This window comes from Falco naumanni, chromosome 5, assembly GCF_017639655.2.
Source record: "Falco naumanni isolate bFalNau1 chromosome 5, bFalNau1.pat, whole genome shotgun sequence".
Taxonomy (NCBI): domain Eukaryota; kingdom Metazoa; phylum Chordata; class Aves; order Falconiformes; family Falconidae; genus Falco; species Falco naumanni.
The window spans coordinates 9280410-9302296 of NC_054058.1; the positions used below are offsets into that span (position 1 = coordinate 9280410).

Here is a 21887-nt window from a genome sequence, read left to right on the forward strand (position 1 = left end):
TCCTTTGGCCATATCCCCCTGCTCCATCATGAAGTCCTCCAGGGGCTGCAGGTGGATACCTGCTCCATCATTAACTTCCATGGGTTGCAGGGGCACAGCCTGCCTCACCGTGGGCTTCACCATGGGCTTCACCATGGGCTGCTGAGGAATCACTGCTCCAGCACCTGCAGCACCTCCAACCCCTCCTTCTTCACTGACCTGGGTGTCTGCAGGGCTGTTTCTCTCACATACTCTCATGTCTCTCTTCTGGCTGCTGTTGTGCAGTATTTCTTACCATTTCTTAAATATGTTACCACAGAGGTGCTACCACTGTTGCTGATGGGCTCAGCTTTGGCCAGTGGCAGGTCCATCTTGGAGCTGGCTGGCACTGGTTCTATTGGACATGAGGGGAGCTTTCCACATCTTCTCACAGAAGCCACCCCTGTAGCCCCCCAGCTACCAAAACTTTGCCATGCAAACCCAACACATTCCTTTAACTCAAGCTTCTCATGACATTTTCTACAGCTTCCTAAATCCACTTTGCTTCCAAATGACCAATGGCAGAATTACATCAACAGGTTGATTTAATAATAATAATGATGATAATAGTTTGCTGTTTCTGGCATGGAGGAGAGATCTGATATATATATAACGTGTTTGGAAAACAAAGGGATCCCTCCCAACATATACACCTCATTCTGAACTTGCAAAGCATCTAGGGAAGGGCAAACTTGGAGACTTCTCATTTACCAATATGTGAAAGGGTCCTTCAGAGTATAGTGTATTCCCTCACTAGACTGTACACATCAACACCAGCAACATCAGCATACAGTTCAGGCACCACTAGCTCAGGCACCTGCAGTACTGCACAGCCATTGCTGGTCTTTATAGCTGTTTGTAGGGACCAGATCAGGTCTGCTGGAGAAGGCCGTTTGGTTGCATTCCACTGCCAGCAGGACTTCATGATGTTGTACCTGTAAGATGGAGAAGTAGTAAAGCACTGAGAACGAGAAGCCCCAAACAAGCAAAGTTTTACTACAGTCAAGTCATCTCATATTTAAGACGTCTAGAGACCTCCTCTTTTTCTGCTTCATATAAAGTTCTTTCAATGGCCCTTTGAAATTTGCAACCACATAATAATGTGTGGGGACAAAGGCATGCACTTGTTTGCCAGGATGTCAACTGTGAGCGAGTATGGGAAACGGGAAAAAGATTATTTGGTATTCCCTTCTGAAACAGCATGTGGAAGAAGCCTCTGAATATTAAAAGAAATTACGTCTTCACAAAAGGGCATATAACGCCTTACATCTTCCCCGTGAATGCTTTGTGTATTTCGGGGAGAATCCTGCAACTTAGAAGATAAAGGTTACTCCAGAATATTCCTGCCTCTTGCAGGGAAGCAGCGGAGCAACAAAATGCAAGGGCAGAAAAGGAAACAGAGAAAAAGCTGTTTCCAAAAGCGGGAAAGAAAGGTTGTGGCATTCAAGGTTTCATGCAGCAGAATCCAGTGAGGAGATGCGGCAGATATGTGAGAACAAGTCTCCACAGCTAACAGGTTACTGTTTTGTATAATCTAGGCTTAAGAGACTTCCTGTAAGATCTAGTTTTCTATGTCCCACGTCCATTTGGCTCTGCAAGATCTCAAGTTCCAATTGTCCATAAAGCAAAAGTCTTACATGGCTTTCTGGCAGCTTGATGGCTGCCTCATAACGTTCTGCCTCTGCAGGTATGATAAAATGTCAGAAGGTGGCACTTCAGGATATGGTGGAGCACCTGGAAGGGCAAAAGGAGTAACAGTAGAAAAAATATAAGGTAACGGCTGCAGATAGCAGTTTCTGTGTAAGAATGTCTTCATTCCCTACCAAAATCCATTGTTTTCTGTCCTGGTTTCAGCTGGGATAGAGTTAAGTTTCTTCTTAGCAGCTGATGATGCAGTGCTGTGTCTTGGATTCAGTGTGAGAACAATGTTGATAGCACACTGATGTTTTCAGTTGTTGCTAAGTAATGTTTATAGTAAGTCTAGGACTTTTCAGTTTCTCAGGCCTTGACAGCGAGCAGGCTGGAGGGGCACGGGAAACTGTGAGGGGACACAGCCAGCACAGCTGCCCTGAACTCACCAAAGGGGCATTCCATAGCACAGGATATCGTACTCAGTGCATAAACCAGGGGGAGCTGGCCGGGGCCTGTTGATCACTTCTTGGGGGCTGGCTGGGCATCAGTCATCAGGTGGTAAGCAACTGCATTGTGCATCAATTGGTTTTTTTCTCCCTTCCCTTTGGATTTTATTCCTCTCCCCTTCTCCCTCCTTTCCATTATAACTACTGTTGTAGTTATTATTATTGTCATTGCTATTGTTATCATTATTATTGTTGTTTTGGGTATTTTTTATCCTATCTTATTTCAATTATTAAATTGTTCTTATCTCAGCCCCTGAGTTTTCCATTCAATTCTCCTCCCCATCCTTCGGGGGAGGCGAGGAGTTACCAAGCAGCCACATGGTACTCAGTTTCTGGCTGGGGTTAAACCATGACTACTGCAATTCACACTGACAGAAAGTCTAAAAGGAATTGTCACAACTTTGCAAGTTAGGAAAGACAGGATGCTTATTTAAACAGCCCAATTTTACATTCTAAAATTTGAGATTTTAGGTCTTGTTAATTTGCTGCTTCCTCACATATTTTTTTTATTATATTTAAATCTTCTTACCTAATGTAATCATTTCATACAGTAGAATTCCAAAAGACCATCTGCAAGAAAAGAAAAAAAAATCAATGTTGTTTCTATTCTACCCATCTATCTATCTGAAATACATACAAAAAACGAGGCATGACCTGCAGAAATGAGAAGTATGAGCTATGAAGTGGAGCATTCCGCTGAGACTAGATATGCCTTACTGTGAACTTCAGGACATGAAATGATACATAAAGGAGTGAAAGAGATAGGCCTGGAAGACAGACGGAACTTCAAGTCCAAAAATTAAATCATACATGTCTGCCTTGATACTGAGGGGTTTCTTCAGGAGCCGCTCTGGTGCCTGCCACTTGACTGGCACAATCTGTGTGACTGAGTTGGCACCATATGTGTGAGCTTCATAGGCTAGACCCAAACTGCAGAGCTTAGCAGTGAAGTTGTGATGAAGGAGGACATTCCTGGCAGCAACGTCACCATGGAACAACTTCTTCTGTTCAAGGTAGGCCTGGAAAGTTGGAAAAGAAAGAGACCATGATCATTTTAAAAGGAATTTTAATTGATACAAATATTCAGTTAGTTTATGCCTGTCTTCCACACTGTGGAATACAGGTGTATGCTCACCAAAATAATGCAAACATATTTGGCTCAGTTTTAACAAAGCACATCCTCAGCGCTTAGGCCACCAAGCAGACTTGTGTTGCAATCAAGCAAGAAGAAAAAAATGCAGCAAATGTGAGCAGATTTACCAGAGCTGCCGCAACCTGCTGTCCAACTTCGTACACTTGCCTCTCAGTAAGGTCACAGGGGATACCGTCCATTGTCACTACATCCTAGAGACAAAAGAGCAGATCTTGGTTGAAACAAATGCCATAGCTGTAAGGTACTGGGGAATGGTTTTTTCTAATCTAATAAAATGAGTACTATCTAATCTCAGCTCCCCCAGCATAAGATTACAATTGGTCATAAAACGACTGAAATATAAGGGTACACAGATGGGTGATGTTGACGGATGTATGGTGGGCCAGGTAAGACAAATACACTAGAGACAACTGGTGGGTAAATTGAAGGGTGGAGAAGAGATTAACAGGTTAGAAATGGGCAGAATGACAGCTCAGAATGACAATCCATACAGGTGAATGAAAGATACATTATAAATCAGAATGATGAGTAGAAAAGCACGTTTACAACATACAAATTGTTATCTGGTATGAGACTAACCGTTCATCTCTCTTACTTCCCTGCCTGTAACAGCAACTCTAGCTAGATGCCCAGATGACAGAAAGAATAAGGTAAGCACAGAATGCTTTTCCTGTGTTGTTTTCCAGACCCAAATTATTTTCAATTTAAGGACTTCCTGAGATGGTTATGGTTTCCAAATGTTCAGTAACCTTTGAACGGTTATGTCCCATGAATGTATTCATTCTTGTTTTGTACTCATGTAAAGTTTCAGTACCTGAAGCAGTCAGTGGCAAGGAATTCCATTAGTCATCTCCCCACTTCATGAAGAGCCACTTCCATTTGTTTGTTTTGAACACTACACTTACTAGAGCTCTTTTTGCTATCACCTCAACCTTCTGCTGGACAAGACAGCAAGCAATCTCTCTGTATTTAGTGTTCCAGGTGTAGGAGAATCATGGATTTATATAGTGACACGGCAGAGTTCTGTTTCTATGTCATTCTTACTAATGCCTAATATTTGAAGCTAACATTTTTCATCGGACTGTGTATTTTCAGTCAGACCCATGACTCCTCATCAACAATGGCCAGATATGAGGCCATCATTACATATGTGAAGCTAACATGGCTTTTCTACATGTGTATCATTTCATTTTTAACTGTGCTGAATTTCATCTATTCTTTTTATTGGCCAGTCTCTCAATCTTAGAAGATCCTTCTGCAATTCCTCAGGGTCAGCCCTTGCATTTACTGGCTGGAATCACTGGCAGCCATCATCACCACAGTCATCCCATTTTCTAGGTTATTGATACATGCAAAGAACAGCACAAGGTCCTAGTATCAACCTTTCACTCTTATGCCCTGTTTCCTGTCTTTTAATCAATTAGTTATCATTCAATGACCTTCTCCCTGGTGTTGTTACTGCTTTCCTTTCTTAAAAGCATCTGGAGTGAGACATTATTTTAAAAATTTTAGAAATTCAGCTTAATTGTAGCAACTGTCACTTTTATTCCAGCTACACCCTTCAAGAACTCCAGCTGTTTGCAAAGTAGTACTTAGCTTACAAAAGTATGTCAGCTTCTCCAAATTGTATCATATCAATTGAGATATCCACTAATTCTATTCCAGTTTAAACATGCAGAACTTCTTTGGGGGATGGAAATAGATTAGAATGATAAACAGGGATGCATGGAGAGATGAAAAGAATAATCTATGACTTATGCATAGGTATGTACCTAAGGAATTTAAGAAGATATTTTATTATCACTTCTTTTGACTCACCTTCCGACACGTCCATAGAAATGTCAACAGGTCACCAAGAGACACATCCTCCATGATCATATAAAGTGGGAGCTGGTTGACACAGCATCCAACCAATTCAACGAGGTTCTCATGATGGCCAAGATTTTGATGGAATTTAATCCTTCCCAGGAAATCCTTTACTTTCTGGGGACTAGCCAGCTCTGAAAGAACAAAAAAAAAAACCCAAAAAAACAAACAAACAAAAAAACCTGCACTCCATCCACCCCGCCCCCTGAAAAAACCCTCAAAACAACAAAACACACACACAAAATGGATGCTGCAAAGAACAGGGTGAGCAGCTTAAAATCAACATGAACAATCTTCTTTAGTCCTACCAAGACACTCCCACCAAACACCACTCTGACTAGCTAATATAATACTGAACACAGCTTGTTCTTGTCCAGTAATGACTGCAAAGTTCTGCCCAGCATCATGTCTTTGATACAGAGATCTGTACCGAAGTGGATCCTGACCATGGGCCTTACCTTCTAAGGCTTTCAAGACTACAGTCCTAGTCTTCCCAGGGCTCCCAGTTTCCAGTTGTGCCCTGTAGATACTCCCATAGCAGCCACGCTTTATCAGCTGCAAGGTGCCTGGTAAGAGTTTCTCTCGTGGTATCTCCAGTTCTTTCAGAGTCAAGGATGCAGAATTTAGCAGGCCCTCCACAGATGTCTCAGTCAGCTGGATGTAATGGTTCTCTGTTGAGCTGGATTCCTCATGATTCTTGTCATTCACTGACATAAGCAAATACACATGATGCGTAAAAACAGACAGCTGAACTCTTGCAGTAGATGGCAATGCCCATCATCCTATCCTCTTTCATTTTTGTTCCATACTGGTTTGGAAATCAGAATAAAGTAAGGAATTGCTATTGTATCTTACTTAACCTGCTCCTTGAAGAGGAGAAGGAGCTTATCTCCCCCTCAATTGGATGAAAAGGCAGAATGAGTCTAGAAATCTCTACTGTATTAAACTATGTAAACTTTCTAGTTAAGACACATTTGTACTTGATTCCCATGTGCTGAAACAATGACCATTTTATTACCAGCTACTGGTTGTTATGAAAGCAACAGGGTGTTCCCACAAAGGCCTTATCTTTGTTCTCAATTATTTCCCTTAATATACGCTGAAGAGACCTTTTCCTCTGCAAAACTAAAATCAGCTCAGAACTGGATTTTCATTTCCACACAGCAACATGTATCTGCGGCACCAACAAACCTTTCCCTACCCCCTCACCAGTCCCTGCTCTATTTCCTGTTGTCTCCATAGGAAGTGGGAGACAGCAGCTTAAAATTAAATTTCTTAAAAGACAGTATAGAAAATGGATTAACAGGTGTGATCTACATCAAAATGACTGTCATTCATAATTACTCCGGTGAAACTCTCCTTACAGAAGCCTCTAAAAGGCTGTTACATAAACACACTCTGCAGCTCTCAAGCAACGTTACCACACTATGTTAAACAGCATATATGGTACGTTGCTTTAGGCTTTCTGAGATCCATCTATACTACAGCTTTCAGTACTACTACTGCAAGTGGTTCCCAGTTTTTCTAACTGACTGGATTGCTGAATACCACTCTGGCTCTTCATAAATGCTACTGTCTAACAATAGCATTGCTCAAGCAACAGGGAAATGGAATTGTTCTGGCTACTGAAACTAACACACTTTTCTCTGGTTGAAAAATATTTTTTTACCTTGGTGTCCAGACGATGATGATTGCTCCTGCTTTGCTCGCAAGCCTCGACAGTGGAGCCAAAGGATCACAGTTAGCACGATGACAAAAAAACCCACAAGGAGAACTGGAACAACAATCACTTCAGTCTGATATTCACGCAGAACTGTCAGCAGAAAAACAAAATATGAAACCAAGGAAGACACAGCACTGCCTCATGCACATTGTTTCTGTATAACAAAGTAGTAATAACCCATTTCAGTAACTTTCAACCCCAAAAACATGTGTATCTATCCTCCACTCCTTGGAATAGCAACTGAACACTGTCAGTGCTGCCACTCTATTTTTCAAAGGTGCTGAGTATCTAAACTACTTGAAATCACTGGGACTCTGAAACCTAAGGTCACTTATTCAGATGCCTTAACACAGACACTAGGAATTGTAGCCATGTGCAAGTACCATCCACCAGTGAAACAGAACTGGCCCTGGCAGAGGGACAGCAGGGAGCTGGGGAGGGCTGGATATTGCTATGCCATCACAAATACACATGCAATTACAGCTTCAGCTCCTTCTATTAAAATTACATGGAGCATTTTAAAGAGAACAGGGCGTGGTCACCTGGTTTGGAACTTGACCAGAAGACATTGCAATTAACAAGGATGTTGCAGGTAACTAACTCTCTTATGTCCCCAGATTTGGAAGTAGTGCTATGTTTGGGTAGGCCAAGACCACGTTTCAGTTCCCGAAGATGACAGAAAGTCATGAAATCAAAATCTCACAAGACTGGTCCTTAGGGAAGCTGCAGGGAATCTTTAATGACTATATGATGTCTCATTCAAAGCAGAAATACTCTAAAATGACTAAAATTATGTGAGATGAATCCCACCACAAAGGCTGCATCCCCTTAAAAATTTCTCCCCCGAGACACAACGCAGGGAAAGCTCAGTCAAATCCTTCTGTGTGGGCTGGGATGCAGGTGGAGGAGGGGAAAGGGCTTGGCCCACTTTTTAGTAAAGCTGGACTTCCTGCTCAGCATGTGAAAGCTTATTACTTAAAGGAATCTGTGAATCTTACCACACAGCTTGTCATTGCTGTTGCATTCCAGTAGCATGCGTGTGAATCTTTTTACATCCCCTGCCATGTTCAATTACAAGCAAGTGGGTCTCCAACCTCTGTCTTCTGCACAGACACAAAGAATATTAATGGAATTTATTAGGAGAAAGGATGATTTATGGAACAACAAGCGAGCTTTCTACCCCTTACGATCAGTGGCTGTGTGATGAAGCAGCACTGGGACTTTGATGTTTAGAGAATGATGGAGGACATCCACTATCAAATCCTATGAATGGTAGACTGCATGACCAGAGAGAATTTAAGATTAAGATTGTTCTGCAGTGCTTCACAAGCAAACAGGTACCCTTAGGCCTACAAGCTGGTATATGCACAAAAATTCATAGTCATGAACTTAATTGTATTTAAAGAATAGCCAATACTTCTCGCTAACACACTTAGATGCCAGAATGGCTCAGCCTTTTACCTTCTATAACATATGTCCATAAGAAATTAACAGATCAGCAGCACGCGTATAAAACTTGTCTGTCATTCTTGCCCACAGCCCCAGCCACAACTCATACTACTGCTTCACAAAGACAAGGAGAAATAAAGTCTTGTCATCAGGGCTCTCTGGTACCTTAACACTTACAGGTCTGTAACTAATCTGAAATACAATGTCTGGAATTCTTCTGCATTTGTAGTTGAAAACCCAGAGTCTGTGCAAGCATGTACCTTTCCAGCTGTAATTTCAGCTATCACTAATCCCTTGGCATGTGCAATCATACACCTACAAAACCTTCTGGTTGTGTAAGTGCATTTGTCACGTGTTCAACCCTGCTCAGACAGGGCTAGATTCACCAGTGTGTGCAGGACTGCAGATGAGCGGCAGGCCTCCCAAAACACATCCCTGATGTAGAATTCCAGCTGTTATACATTACAGGGGGAGAACACATCAGCATTTTAGAAAATGCCCCACTGCTACACTAAGTATACTATCCTTACTGAGGACTGAAGTTATAAAACAGGAATAGGCTCTGTGGTGCTGCATTGCTTTACACCAGCAGAGGCCCAGGATTACTATTTCTAAATTACTAAAATCAATGTGCCGAACAGTGATGGCTGACAGAAAGGCAAGGCATGTACATTTAGCCGCTGTTTCTTTCACACATTGCCAAAAATTTAAGACTCAACAGCTTCACAGTGTTATCTAGAACATTTTATAGGCATTGGGACTCTTATCCTCTAAGTACTTACTTTATTTTCAGCTATGAATTTCAAGGCAATTAACCACAATGGCAAATGTTAATAATATGGCATTCTTACTGATATTAATATGGTTTTACAGAAGTTGGTGATGCATGAAACATTAAACAGAGTTTGTACTCATGCTTAAAATTAAGAGGTGAAATTATGCTTTACCAGTTGCACAACAGAGAAAGCAGAAAGAGGAAAATGGAATATATCTGCACTTTCAGGTATCACAAAAGGTCTGTTTCATTTTTTATTTCCTTTGATTCTTAATATGCTAGTAAATTCACCTGGTTTCAGGGTGTGGCTACAACATGAATCCAGTCAAAGGAACAATAACAGTAATAACACCAGGCTTTTCAGGTGCACTCTGAAAGCAAGCACACTAAGTCAACCCACCTTGGCTGTAACATACACGGACTTACACACAAATACACAGGTATCACCGTAAAAGGATCAGTCCTAACTTCTTTCACTCTCAGATACACACAGGTATGAAAGACACATACGAACAAACATGACAGAATCGCAGGAAAACAGACTTTAGGATCATTAGCCAGCAATCACGTTGTATAATCCGAGTTATAAACAGTCCAAGCTCCACCTTAATACTAGCTAATGGCTTTGCTTTGTACAGCTGCTCACTAGAAATACACACATACATTTAAACCATGTGCATGCACAGGCACATGTAAGCACATGCATACCAACTCGTACTTACACAGAAACATACTTTACTGTCACAAAGATCCATGGAAAAAGCTTTGACACAGCAACCGTGTCTACACTGGTCCCCCGTCCGTAAAAAAAGATTCCTACCTACTCCCTCACGCACCTCCCATCAGTGATGCTGGTGGGTGGCACCCATGTTTTCTAACCATACTCGGGGCAAAATTATGGGATCCAGAAACAAAAACACTGGCAGTGTCATTTGTTGCTGCTGTTTATGGAGTTGCACAGGTGCTACCACTGGAAAAGTTGGATCAGACAAGTCAATTTACACTCTATGTGTTTATCCTCTTGCAAAACTTAGGAAGCAGGAAAAGAAGTTGCACTTAATAAGGTAATTCTGAAGTGCTACTTTCCAGGCCCGGACCAAATGACTTAGCTCTTTCTGGAGCTTACTTGTCTAACAGTAACATTGTTGCAGTTCCTACATTTCCACCCTCACAAGAAGAGTGGTAACTCAGAAATCCACAGATCTCATGTTATTACCTTTAATATATATTTTTGGCAGTGTAACAGTAGGGAACATATGGAGGTTATGTAGAACTAACACCTTCAATGTACAGATGCATACTCACCACACAGCAGAAAGCATACTGGCAGTGCTCAGCCACTTGTTTTATTATATGAAGACAGTTTACCAGTACCAAGATAGGATAAGGGGAACAAAAATAACCTTAAGAGGTTCAAAACCTGTACCTCACCAGCATTCTGATTTTCCTTGTCTGGGTGTTTTGTTGTACCAAGACCAGATCATGAGCACAGAACATATCCTGCATTACTTCCATTTAGAATTTGCATTAGATAATTTGTGCAATCGCAAGTAAATGTTAGCTTAGTTATTCCACTGGTTTTTCATTACACTTTTACATACACTGAAGTCCACTCACTGAAATTAATTTCTCTTTATTGTTTACTTTCAAAAACATATTTGCTTCAACAGTCTGCTCTTCTTGCCTGTGCCTGTCTAATTATTCAGATTATTCTGATCTTTTCCTCATTCAGTTGAAACTCATTGTTTTCATTGTTTACACAAAACCTGGAACTTTCCTTTTTCTCTTAGACATGCATCTTTTTTTCATCTACTGTGCAGCACATCAATGTGACTTAACACCTTATTTAAGTAAACTAGTTGGCAGGGCAATACAAAAATCAAAGACAATAGGTAATGACCACAGTACTAGGCCACTCTTCCTTCAGAATGCCAAGGCTGATATGTTCCTGCTCAGTTTCAGACTTCAAAGCCTTCCTGAAAGACACCTTCCCTTTGATGACAGTGACCAGAAAGCCAATGAACTTTTCTAAAACAAAGCTTCCCAAAACAATGGACTAAATGGGAGCAACAAGAGGCTGTAAAGGTCTTTGTAAATGAGTTTCACTGAAAAGGTATTTGTTCCACTGATCAGAGCTCTGGAGGGAACAAGGTTTCCACTAGACAGAATTGGAGACATGGGAGGTTTTGCTGGGGCAGGGGGAAATGAATGTGGATCAACGCAGATACACTGGCCTAGAGGACAATGCTCAATGAATTATTACCAACAACGTTCAGATAGTACACAGTTCCAAGCAGTTTGCAACAACAACAGCAGTCAGGCCTTTCTTTGGCAAATACCTGAATCCAAAGCCCCATGTCCAAGCTAAATATACAACGAAGACCATGATATCTGGAAATAGCAGAAGTGGCTGCCCTTACACAATGAGGTGCAAGGCAAAACCTTAGCAGAAGCTAACCTACACTCAACAGCATTTACAGCCTGCTACCAGCAGACTATTTGGTGAACTGTGCATGGCGCAGCAGTTTCACAGCCTGATGACAGTGCCAGGTTAATTAGCCCCATATCTGCCCTATGCTGATAACGGTTCTCTGTGCATGCTTGCCAACAGCACGAACACTGGGGGAGAAGGTGTTTTGTTTTCAGCCATGTTTGTTTGCCAAGCTGTTCTGCTGCCCTGGCAATTTATACAAAGCACAGAGGGCAACACAGTGACAGGAATAAGCAGCTAAAATATGGCAGTTGTGGGGGCTGCTTTAACCAGTTCAGGATGCCTCAATGATGAATGTGAATATGGTTTTGCAAATGCAGCTGATTTGGCACCAATGCCAAAAAAGGGACTGTTTTCTCTCTGCTCTCTTCCCAATCCTTGTTTTGCTCCCTGCTGTGCAGTTGATCACACAGTAAACTGATTCAAACCACTAACCTAGCAGGAAAAAATCACTGTTCTTTTCCTATAGTGATTTCCTGCCGTTTTAGTGAGCGGCATTAGTTCACCAAGCAATTCAACAAGTGCCAGCGCAGGCTCGAGGAAGTGCCAGGAGGACACATCCAGAACCAGGAACAGGGAAAACGGATTTCCTGCCACCCAGGGTGGTGAACAGCTAACTCGTCTAAACTGTATTGTGAAACCATTCCCTGTGTCAGCACAAATCCACAGGCACTATGTGACAGCATAAGCCCTACTATGATTTTTCCAGTTCCCTGTGATCCATTCCCACATGTATACTGATCCCTTAGCACTAGCACAAGCATTCACATGGCAAATGTGGTAAACTGGATTGGGAAAGTGATCTGCCCTAAAATAACCAATCCTCTCTTGCTTTTTATGGACTTAAAACTTCTCATCAGGCTCAATTTATGCTATTTAAAGTGCCAGGATGTAAAAGTCAGGAAGCCTGAGTGACAAACATTGTGGTGAAGAATGGAAAGAAAAAGAAATATAAAGTCTTACATGTCCATGCAATGAATATATGGGAACAGACAGCTTAAGAAAGAACTGCACACACAGAAACTGCCTGCTGCTTGCTCCTGCCATGTTCAGGAAAATAAGATGCTGTACATATTCACGGTAAATACACAGTTTTGCCAATGAATACGTTTGACTTGGGAACTAACATCAGTTCCCATCATCAGAGCAAATGAGTAAATCCTTGAGTACTGATTAGCTATTCTGTGTAAAGAAACAGCTTATTAAGTCCATTAAATATGATAAAAATAAAGGCTAAGATTCATCTGGATCTTCATTGGACCTTTTAAACTGTGCTGTAAGCTGATACGGAAATAATGTAGTTATTTCTCCAGATTTCCTGGCCTGCATTAACTGCACACAACTTTATTATAAAAATATTCCTACAGGTGTTTTTCATGCACTAATTATAAGGACCAACTGCATTATGACTACAGGCATGTAAAGAACAGCTTAGTAATTACTTCAGTCCAGCATACTGCCTGACTGATAAAAGACAAAATAAATCCTTTAACCATGATGCCTTCTATTTAATTTCTTACAGTGGCGGAACCATACTCTCCAGCTTTTCCAGTCACTATTTCTGTACTGCTTTTATTATTCTCCTCCTCTTTTATATGACCTTTGAACATGGCCACCGTTCAAGGCTCAGGCAACCGTTATGCACAAACGCACTGCCTTGGCTGTGCAGTTGAAAGGGAGGGGATACCAAGGAATTGCAGGAACCATAATGGCAGTGAAATCACAATGTGTGGGCTCAGGACAGCCAAGCAGTTGTGGACATTGAATGTGAGAGAAGAGGGAGAAGAAAAGCATCATGGAAAAGCGAACAGTGAAACTGATTTCTTCCCCTGTAATGTCCACCATTTTAGTAAATGCAGCATCCAAACCAAATAATAAACATCCCACAGGCTTCAAGCCTAACAACTTGGTGACGTAAGAACATACTTCTGCAAAAAACTATGTATTTGTTAGACTACATATCCTGTCTCTTCTGCCTTCAGAAGACCTTAGTGACTATTTCCAATGGCCTGGCAGATCATGATATCTTTGCAAAGTTTCCCTGGCCCACTGAGTCATCTCATCTCTCACTACAAGGTGCCTGTGGGTTACCAAACAGCATCTCCAGCTGTGTAGAATGGGAAATTCTGACAGGTCAACCCAGGTTATAACATACCAAAGCCACCTCACTTCTGTCCTGAACAAGGATTACTGATAATACACTGTGGCTTGCTGTACTGCCTGTAATAATATCTCAGCTAGAAAGATTTGGTACTCTCAACTCGCTTTTGCAACAGCTGGTAGCTGCAACACCCTGCTAGAAAATGAAGTGTTTCAAAAAATCATGTACATCGACCCAAGATTTTCTCTTGGTCCAAAATTAGAAGCAGTACCTGAACATCAAACCTAGGCTAGCTGCTACTGAAGCATATTAAAGGAGTGAAAGAAAATGGGGCTGACTGCTTCTGAAGAGCTAGCCCATAGAGAAAACAGCAAATAATAAGGAGCCATGCTGCTATCTGAGCAGGTGAACTACTTCTGACAAACCTGGCTCCTTTTCAAGAGAGCAGAAAAACAGGCAGTCAGCAGATGCCAGCGCATTGAGAAATATGAATCAGGAGGACTCTGCACTGCTGTGCTTTTATGCTAACAATGTTTGTCCAAACTGGCACCATATCAGTGGAGATACGCAAGTTCTTATGGTGCTAAATTTCGCTTAAATTCAGATTCTCTCACAAAAATTAATTTATTTGTGCAGCATGAGGAAGTCTGAGTACTGAAGTGTGAAATGGTACAGAAACTGAATTGTGATTAAGACAAAAGTATTTTTTTCTAATGCAGACATGGTCTACTATAGTTTTTGAAAAAATAACATCTATCTTGATCACACTTGCCCTGAACTAAGGTCACATAAAGTAATCCCTCACAGGTAATCTGCCAAATAAAAGTTGAAATAATAAAAGGGAAAAAAAAAGGTGAGGAATACATTAACCTGAAGCCCTTTGTGAGCAGGCTGTTTGGAATATGAAAAATCTAGAGGCCAAACACAACAGCACATTCTTACCTATGACTTCTTTTTATGTAATCAAAATCACACACTACTTTTTAAAATGCCAGCCATTCCGCCTCTTCTGATTTTGGTGGTGACTGCTATCACTAAGCCTTTATCAAACCTAGCACAAACTCAATACAGATATTCTGAAAAGCTATGAAAAAACAAGCAGTGACAAGACATAAGAATGAAGGATTCTTTCAAAGCACCCTGTATACATGTAGCTCTTGTAAAAAACACTGTGTGATAAAAATACTGCATGATATCACATTGCTGCATTAATGGTTTAAGACACGGAACATGAATCTGCTTTAATAAATGCACAGCCACAAGGGAACTGAGCTGAAGCTGTGTACGTAAGTTTAGCTTCACAATTTCCCAACTTTTCCATGGGGTTTTGGTGCATTTAATACAGATCTTGTTTATAATCTAATCAGTAGCTCATGCACACACACATACACACAGATACATGCAAGCAGGTAAACACATAGAAAAATCTAGATATCTGCACCACTTTGGATTAGTTAGCTTCCTTACAATCAAGCAACAGGGGTGGAGGTCAAATGCTAATTAGTTCTGAATCCAGCCCCAGGCATGTATTACTTACCCAAACACCGAACATATTTACACACACATGCATAGCACTGCCCTGCATTGTTTCAGGGAACTGAGACTAATTTTATACGAAACTTATTTCCTTTGTTATTTTCTTCCTGATTACAATGTGTCTATAAGTTATTTAAAGCAACCTGTGCGTACAGGAGTTTGGGTTTTTTCCTCAAACCCCAATGCCATTATAATCACAGAAATTTATAAGTAATTTCAATACAAGCAGTAAGTACATGCACATATGTATATACATAAATACACAGACATATAGACTTTACAGTATTTTTCTTTTTTAAAAAAACAAATACTTATTAGCTAATCTTAGCTAATCTTCCAGCAGTGTTTTCACTCGCTTACCTGAATTACACCACTTCTCTTTGCCCTGCGGTAGTCTTTTCCTGAAGCTTGCCTGCTGCCAGTTCCCAGTCTGTCTGAGGCCACTCCTGGCAACGCTGATGGTTACACTGTGTGGTTGTAATCCTCACTGATTTTCCTACCCCAGACCTGCCCAGCTTCAACTCCTTACTCCACAATGTCTTCTCACCTGTCTCCCCAGGGAGATCGCTTGAGTGTACGTCCAGCAGAGAGCTGACAGGTAGGCACACACTTGTAAAACGGGTCTGCCTGGGTTCCGCGCAGCAGCTGCTCAGCCGGTGGATGACAAAGACAGCAAGAGTCCTCGGGCAGGGACATGAAGTGTAATTTGAAAGGCAGGCAAACACAGATCAAGAGGGCTAGGGTAATGTAATAAACAGAAATCATATACTTCAGATTACAGGTTCATGTTTAGAAAAAATGGGTTCTTGGAACAGAAAAACTGTACAAAATCCCCATGACTCCAGACGCTGAAAAAGCTTTCTATCTGGAAGACAATCTGCAAATGAAGAGAGAAAAGATTAGTAATACCAAAACATGCTACAACAGACAGCAATGCAGGCTTTTTTAATATTCTGGCTCACTCATTTGTATCTCTCCTGCTTGGGTTATCTGTGCCAGCACTTTCCAGCCCTGCCACCAGCTTTCCCCTGACCTCTCACGCCACCAGTCCAGTCTGGAGCTCCCATACCACGCTGGCAATGACCCTCACTTACAAAACCCCTTCAAAAATCCATCCTGAGCTTCCCGACCAGACCAGATAATATTCCTGAACTTGCCCTGTGACCTCTTTCTGCTTTGATGCCCTTGGGGTGACAGCTGTGGTCTGCTGGTGCCCTCAGTCCTCCATAGCTGTGTGGTGTAATCTTCACTGCACCTCAGCTCCTCAGCATTTTAGTTCTGGGGACCTTCTTCCCACCCAACCTGTGTACACAAGTCCCAGCTGTTGGCCTGCCCCCCCCCCCCCCCCCCCAGTCACTGAAAAATCATGTGTTACAGAGTTTCACATTCCTGACTCCTGGTTATATGAGTCTGTACAAGATTATTCTTACCTACTTCATACAGGTGAGAGGCAGTTGCATTACAAGAGGAAACAACATGAGACCTATTGTTGAGAGACAAAGTTGGTTTCACAGTCGACACCACCACGCACGTGACTTTGGGAAGATGTAGAAGATGATATGATCTCTGCCAACCGTTTGAGCAAAACTCACCTACTCCTGGTTAACACCTCAGTGCTGCATATACTATGTTGTGGGAAAATTTTAAGTGCAGTAGAGGCAATAGTTTTAGATACTGAAACACAGTAGTTAATTTAGCCATAAGAGAGAATGCATATCTATATATTTGTACACTAGTACATCCAAAACTTCTCTCTGGGATTATTCTTTCAGCTGCCATTTACTGTCTGTGTGTGCAAAATAGTGAGAGACAGAAGTGGTTTTCCTCATTCCTTGATCTCCCTATAGAGACTAGCACAAGTGGGCAAAATAGTATGAATGAAATAGCTCTGTGATGTGGACTTTCATCCCCTGAGACACCAGAAGAGACAACTTTTAGACTGAAAATTTTCTTGAGTTAGAAAGATCACAACAGCTGCAGGGTGTAGGCTCAGACTCTGGTTTCAGCTTTCCTTTTACTCTGGTACTAACTTGCATTGACCCTCAGCGGTATTTTCTCCATGAAGGAGCAGAGGATCCGTCCTATACCCCACTCTCCATTAAAAAGTGGCTAAAATGTGAAGGATGGTTCCTCATTTAAACGGTTTTTTTACTGAAATGTGCTACTTTCCACAGGCACCACCCTCAAGAGCACCTGGGGGAACCTATTCAGATTCCTATTTAAAGATATGATAATTGGCAATATTCCTCCTTTTGCTCTTTCAAGTTTCTACAGCCCCAAACTGTAGAAGAAAGAGTAGGCACGGCAAAGGGTTAATATTCAAAGTATGCATATGCAAAAGCAGCAACTGCTGCAGCTTTTCGTTTCCCCAGTGAATGGCTCTGCTGTGCTCCCAGTCTGACTGGTTGGAGAAGGTATTTTAATGGTTCAGAGTTCAGGCCTCAGACCATATAATCTTCCTCACTGACCCACATGCCCCTCCCTCTGTTTAAGTTAAGGGACAGCTGTCATTTATTGTCACGTTTTGTCCTGTGAAAAACAATTTTTTCCTGCTGTGTTTTGTATTGTGTGCACATGCACAAAGAAAACACTGCCTGTTAACTGCCTCTGTCCTGTTTTTTCCTTAAACAAGTATGATTAGGCACACTGAAAGACATAGACTAGCAGCCTTATTAACAAAAACATCCTCTTTATCTCCAAGACAGCTACAGCACACCCAGGAATCATCCAAACCACACACAGTTGCTCAGTAGCCTCAGGATGCATCTCTGGGACTAAGCTGCAATTCAACCACCAACCTTTCAGTCTTTGTCCTGTGTGCTAGGACTGTTAACAAGGGTGCGAATTTTGCAGCTCAGTTTCCAGAAGGTATAATTTTGCAGTTCAGTTTCCAGAAGGTAAGCATACTCCGTCAGAGTAACTGCTGCTGGACCAGAAAAAGCAAGCTGAACCTGAAAGGATCCCCTTTTTAAATGTCACTGTGGTATTCACTTTGCCTGCAGTAATTTGGAGGCTGTAAGGTCTCTGACTTACTTTCACATCCTAATGTAAGATTTAAAACTGTGCCTTATAGCTGCAGACTGTGACTGATCTTTTGGTCAACCTAAGCTCACAGAGGCTGAAAGGCTCAGTACCGGTTCTTTAGTTTCTTCAAGCCACCTATTCGTCACTGACTAGAGTAAGAATCAGAACAGATGATCTAGAAGTGAAAGAAAAATTCCCATCCTTATCCCAAGTCTGTTCTGCTTCATGAGCTTTGCTTCTCAAGGCGGCAGTTCTTGTGACTTGAGAACAATTTATTTGCCTATTTAATACTTAGATTTTTCTTGAAAATGGTAGTTCTAATGTGATTTTCAGTTCTTCCCTGCAGTTTTTGTTATTTAAAATTTCCAAATTAACAAAGGCTAGGAGAGGGAGTATTATATAAAAAGAAATAAAGTAAAAAAATCCCAACCAAACAAAAAAGCTTCTCCTTACAAAAATGAAATGAAATGAAGGATTATGCATCAACCTTCTTCAGTCAGTTAAAGGTCCAGAAATTTGCTAGCACTTCCTCTATGCAGGGTTAAGCACATCTAATGATAGGGGTTTTTTCCCACTTTCCTGCCACATTAGACCTTATCATTCCCAACTTATTTTCTTAAGTCTAAATCGAAATTTCATTTGCACGGTTTCATGCAATCACTGGTCTGGTCATCACTCCTTTCTCAAACCAGATGCTCAGGAAAGATCCTGAAGGTTGGTTAGATGCTGTAAGCAGGCTACAGTACAGTTTCCCCCTTTGATTTCTTTGGGAGATTTTGCAGGCCCAGAAGCTGGGATTCATTGAGCACAGCTGAAAAACAAAGTGAAGGTCATAGTGCCCTAGGTTCTCTGTATAGTTAATACAAGGTCGTAAGAACTTCTGTAAAGCAATTTAAGTACTAAAATCCTCTCTCTCTACACTGATGTCACAGGTACAAAGGGTGACCTAGCTCCTGATTTACATGTCTTGCTCAAACATCAAAAGTTATATGCCATACATTTGGGCTAAATTCTGTTGTCTTCCTCTTCTTGAAAGAAATAACTTCCCTGATTAGAAGCAATCTGGGTTGCCAAAATCAGTACCCAGGTCTCTCCCAGAACTCCAGGGCTGAGATGAACTCTTACACTGTAAATCAGGTGCAGCACGTATCACTCGCATTCAGTTCCACTCTGTCTAGTTCCTAAGTGCTTTTGTTCTCAGCAGCCAACCTCCTGAGCACAATATGTATGCATATTTTTTCCATTACTTTTACCTTTTCTCTTTCAGTTAATATATAAATTTCCTGCTTAAATTCCTGCTCTTTGCCACCGCATTTTTACACTGTTACATTTTCCAGTGGAAACCCAACAGCTCGTCTTGACAAAACCTAGAAGCTGGTGAACAGACCTCTAGTGACTTAAACAGACAGTCTCAGAATGGAATAAATTGCAGGGATTCACACACAGGAGCAGCAAAGGAGCCAGCTATCCCCTGGAAAAGATGCCCATAGAGAACTCAGAAGAACTAGAAAGTACGTATCATCAAGAGCTGTAACACTGTTAAATGAAAACGCATTTAAGAACTATTCCATTTAATAATATAATTTTTACACCTGTAATTCACCCTCTAACACATTGCTATGTCCTAATTATAGTAGAGATGAATCACAAACAAACTAGGGCATGTTCAAACAGAAACAAAACATGCTCCTGTCTACCAGTCTGCTGCCAAGGGATTATAGTACATTTATTACTATGCAGTAGCAAGGTGGCTACTAAGCTGTTGGAATCACTTGCATAAACACATTATATTTGCTGCCCAGGTTTTCACAGAGTAATGAAGCACTATTAAAAAGCAACAGCACTAGACCAAAAATCAGCCTTTTAACCACATGACATACACACACGGCAGCAGGGAAGCAGCACATGAGAGACAGCTTAAAGGCAAAGAATTTAGGAGCTGGGATTACCTAAGAAATGACTGTGCCACCTCAAACCAAGGATCCATCAGCCTAGTACTATACCTCAGACAGCTGGCAGTGAGAGTGCCTAAGGAAATGGAAGACTGTTAATAACATAAAATGATACTTTCCTTAATACTTACCCCAGCCTCTAGCATCCTGTGGTTCAAGGATGTGTCACCAAATACAAACTTCACTTACATATACCTCAAAGGATGTTTGCTTGACTACTTTTGAACTGCTGCAAAACTTCAGCAGTGTAGTGCTCTGTGATAAATTCTGCAGCATTCATTTAACTTTGGTGAATAAAAACTTCACTATGTTTTGAAGATGGATTGCCATCTTTAAACCAGCTACTTATTTGGCAGCGAAATGAGGGGTGATAGCATGAGATGAGTAAGCTTCACACATGATGAGAATACGGATATACCTGATCATTTAAAAATAGGACTAAGTTTGTGTTTGTACAGATGTAAAAGGAGAACAAGAGACAACCCAAACTGTTTAAGGTTTGGCTGTTGATCTGGAATGGGACTCAATTTAAGTCACAAGCAATTCAGAGAAGAAACACTTGACAAACTTTGAGTCTTGCTGCTCAGTCTTCAGCAAACTCTTTGCCTACTGCTGGGAACGCTTTCTCCCAATTTATTTTATTTTTTTTTAAGGACAATCTTAGTATCACAGAACAGTTTGGGTTGGAAGGGACTTTCAAAGATGACCTAGTCCAACCCCCCTGCCACAGGCAGGGACACCTTCCACTAGACCAAGTTGCTCAAAGCCCCATCCAACCTGGCCTTGAACACTTCCAGGGATGGGGCACCCACAGCTTCTCGGGGCAACCTGCTCCAGCGCCTCACCACCCTCATCATAACGTATTCCTTGTATCTAACCTACACCTAGTCTCTTCTAGTTTGAAACTGCTGCCCCATGCCCAGTCAGTACAGGCCCTGGCCTGAGGTCTCCCTCCATCCCACAGGCGGGGAGATGGACCCCCAGAGAACAGCAGCAGAGGTACCACCCAACTTTCAAACTTCAGGCTCAAGCCTGTAACTTTTGAGTTACTTTCAGGACAGTTCCAGAAATGACAGGCCAGCTGGTGTGACCAGTCCTGCCACAGCGTCAACTGCCAGCAGCTGGCCTGACTTGGGCGGCAGCCCAGGAGGGTGAGGGGAGGCCCGCAGCGGGCTACCGTAAGAGGGCTATGCAGCCCGGGGGGCCGCGGGGACAGCCTGCGGGGCCGTAAGCGGGGAAGGGGGTTACCTCCTGTTGTCCAGCCTCCGGGGAAGGGCAACTACGGCACCGCGGCAGGCAGGGGACAAGGCGCTGCCCAGCAGGCCTGGCCTACCCCAGAGGCCTCGGGGGGGGGGGCTGGCCAGGCCGGCTGAGGGGCCTGCCGGGCCGCGGCCCGGGGCTGGCTGCGGGTGCGCCGGAAGGAGGCGGGTGGCGGGACACGGCGCCGTGCCACAGTCCGGGCCCAGAGCCGGGGCGCGCCTCCCTGCCGCGGCGCCGGGGGCGAACCCGTGCCTTTCCCCTTGTCCGTCGGCCGCCTAGCTGCTCACCCAAGTGCTTGTTTTCGTGAAACACAGAATTAATCGAGTCCGTGAGCTCGGCAGCCGAGCGGCCAGCAGAGGACGGAGAGGGCAAGAACGGCGGGTTTTTGGTGTCCCGTTCCC

At 42.4% G+C, this 21887-nt stretch overlaps 1 protein-coding gene across 6 annotated transcripts; it reads right to left on the reverse strand.

Annotated features, from left to right (window-relative positions):
• Positions 1-545: 545 nt before the first annotated feature.
• STYK1 (serine/threonine/tyrosine kinase 1) lies at positions 546-21887 on the reverse strand. Of its 6 annotated transcripts, XM_040596116.1 has the most exons (13): positions 21475-21759; positions 20224-20302; positions 16681-16785; positions 15611-16127; positions 7897-8001; positions 6845-6988; positions 5634-5882; positions 5128-5309; positions 3417-3500; positions 2967-3175; positions 2686-2726; positions 1656-1752; positions 546-953 (listed from the first exon to the last, which is right to left on the reverse strand). In XM_040596116.1, the coding sequence occupies exons 5-13, from the start codon at positions 7961-7963 to the stop codon at positions 749-751; spliced, it is 1278 nt and encodes a 425-aa protein (XP_040452050.1). In that variant the 5' UTR covers positions 7964-8001; positions 15611-16127; positions 16681-16785; positions 20224-20302; positions 21475-21759; the 3' UTR covers positions 546-748. The 6 variants fall into 6 exon arrangements, with proteins under 6 accessions (XP_040452050.1, XP_040452047.1, XP_040452049.1 ...); XM_040596113.1 differs by lacking the exon at positions 21475-21759 and adding an exon at positions 21774-21887 and having other exon boundaries at positions 15611-16785; XM_040596115.1 differs by lacking the exon at positions 16681-16785.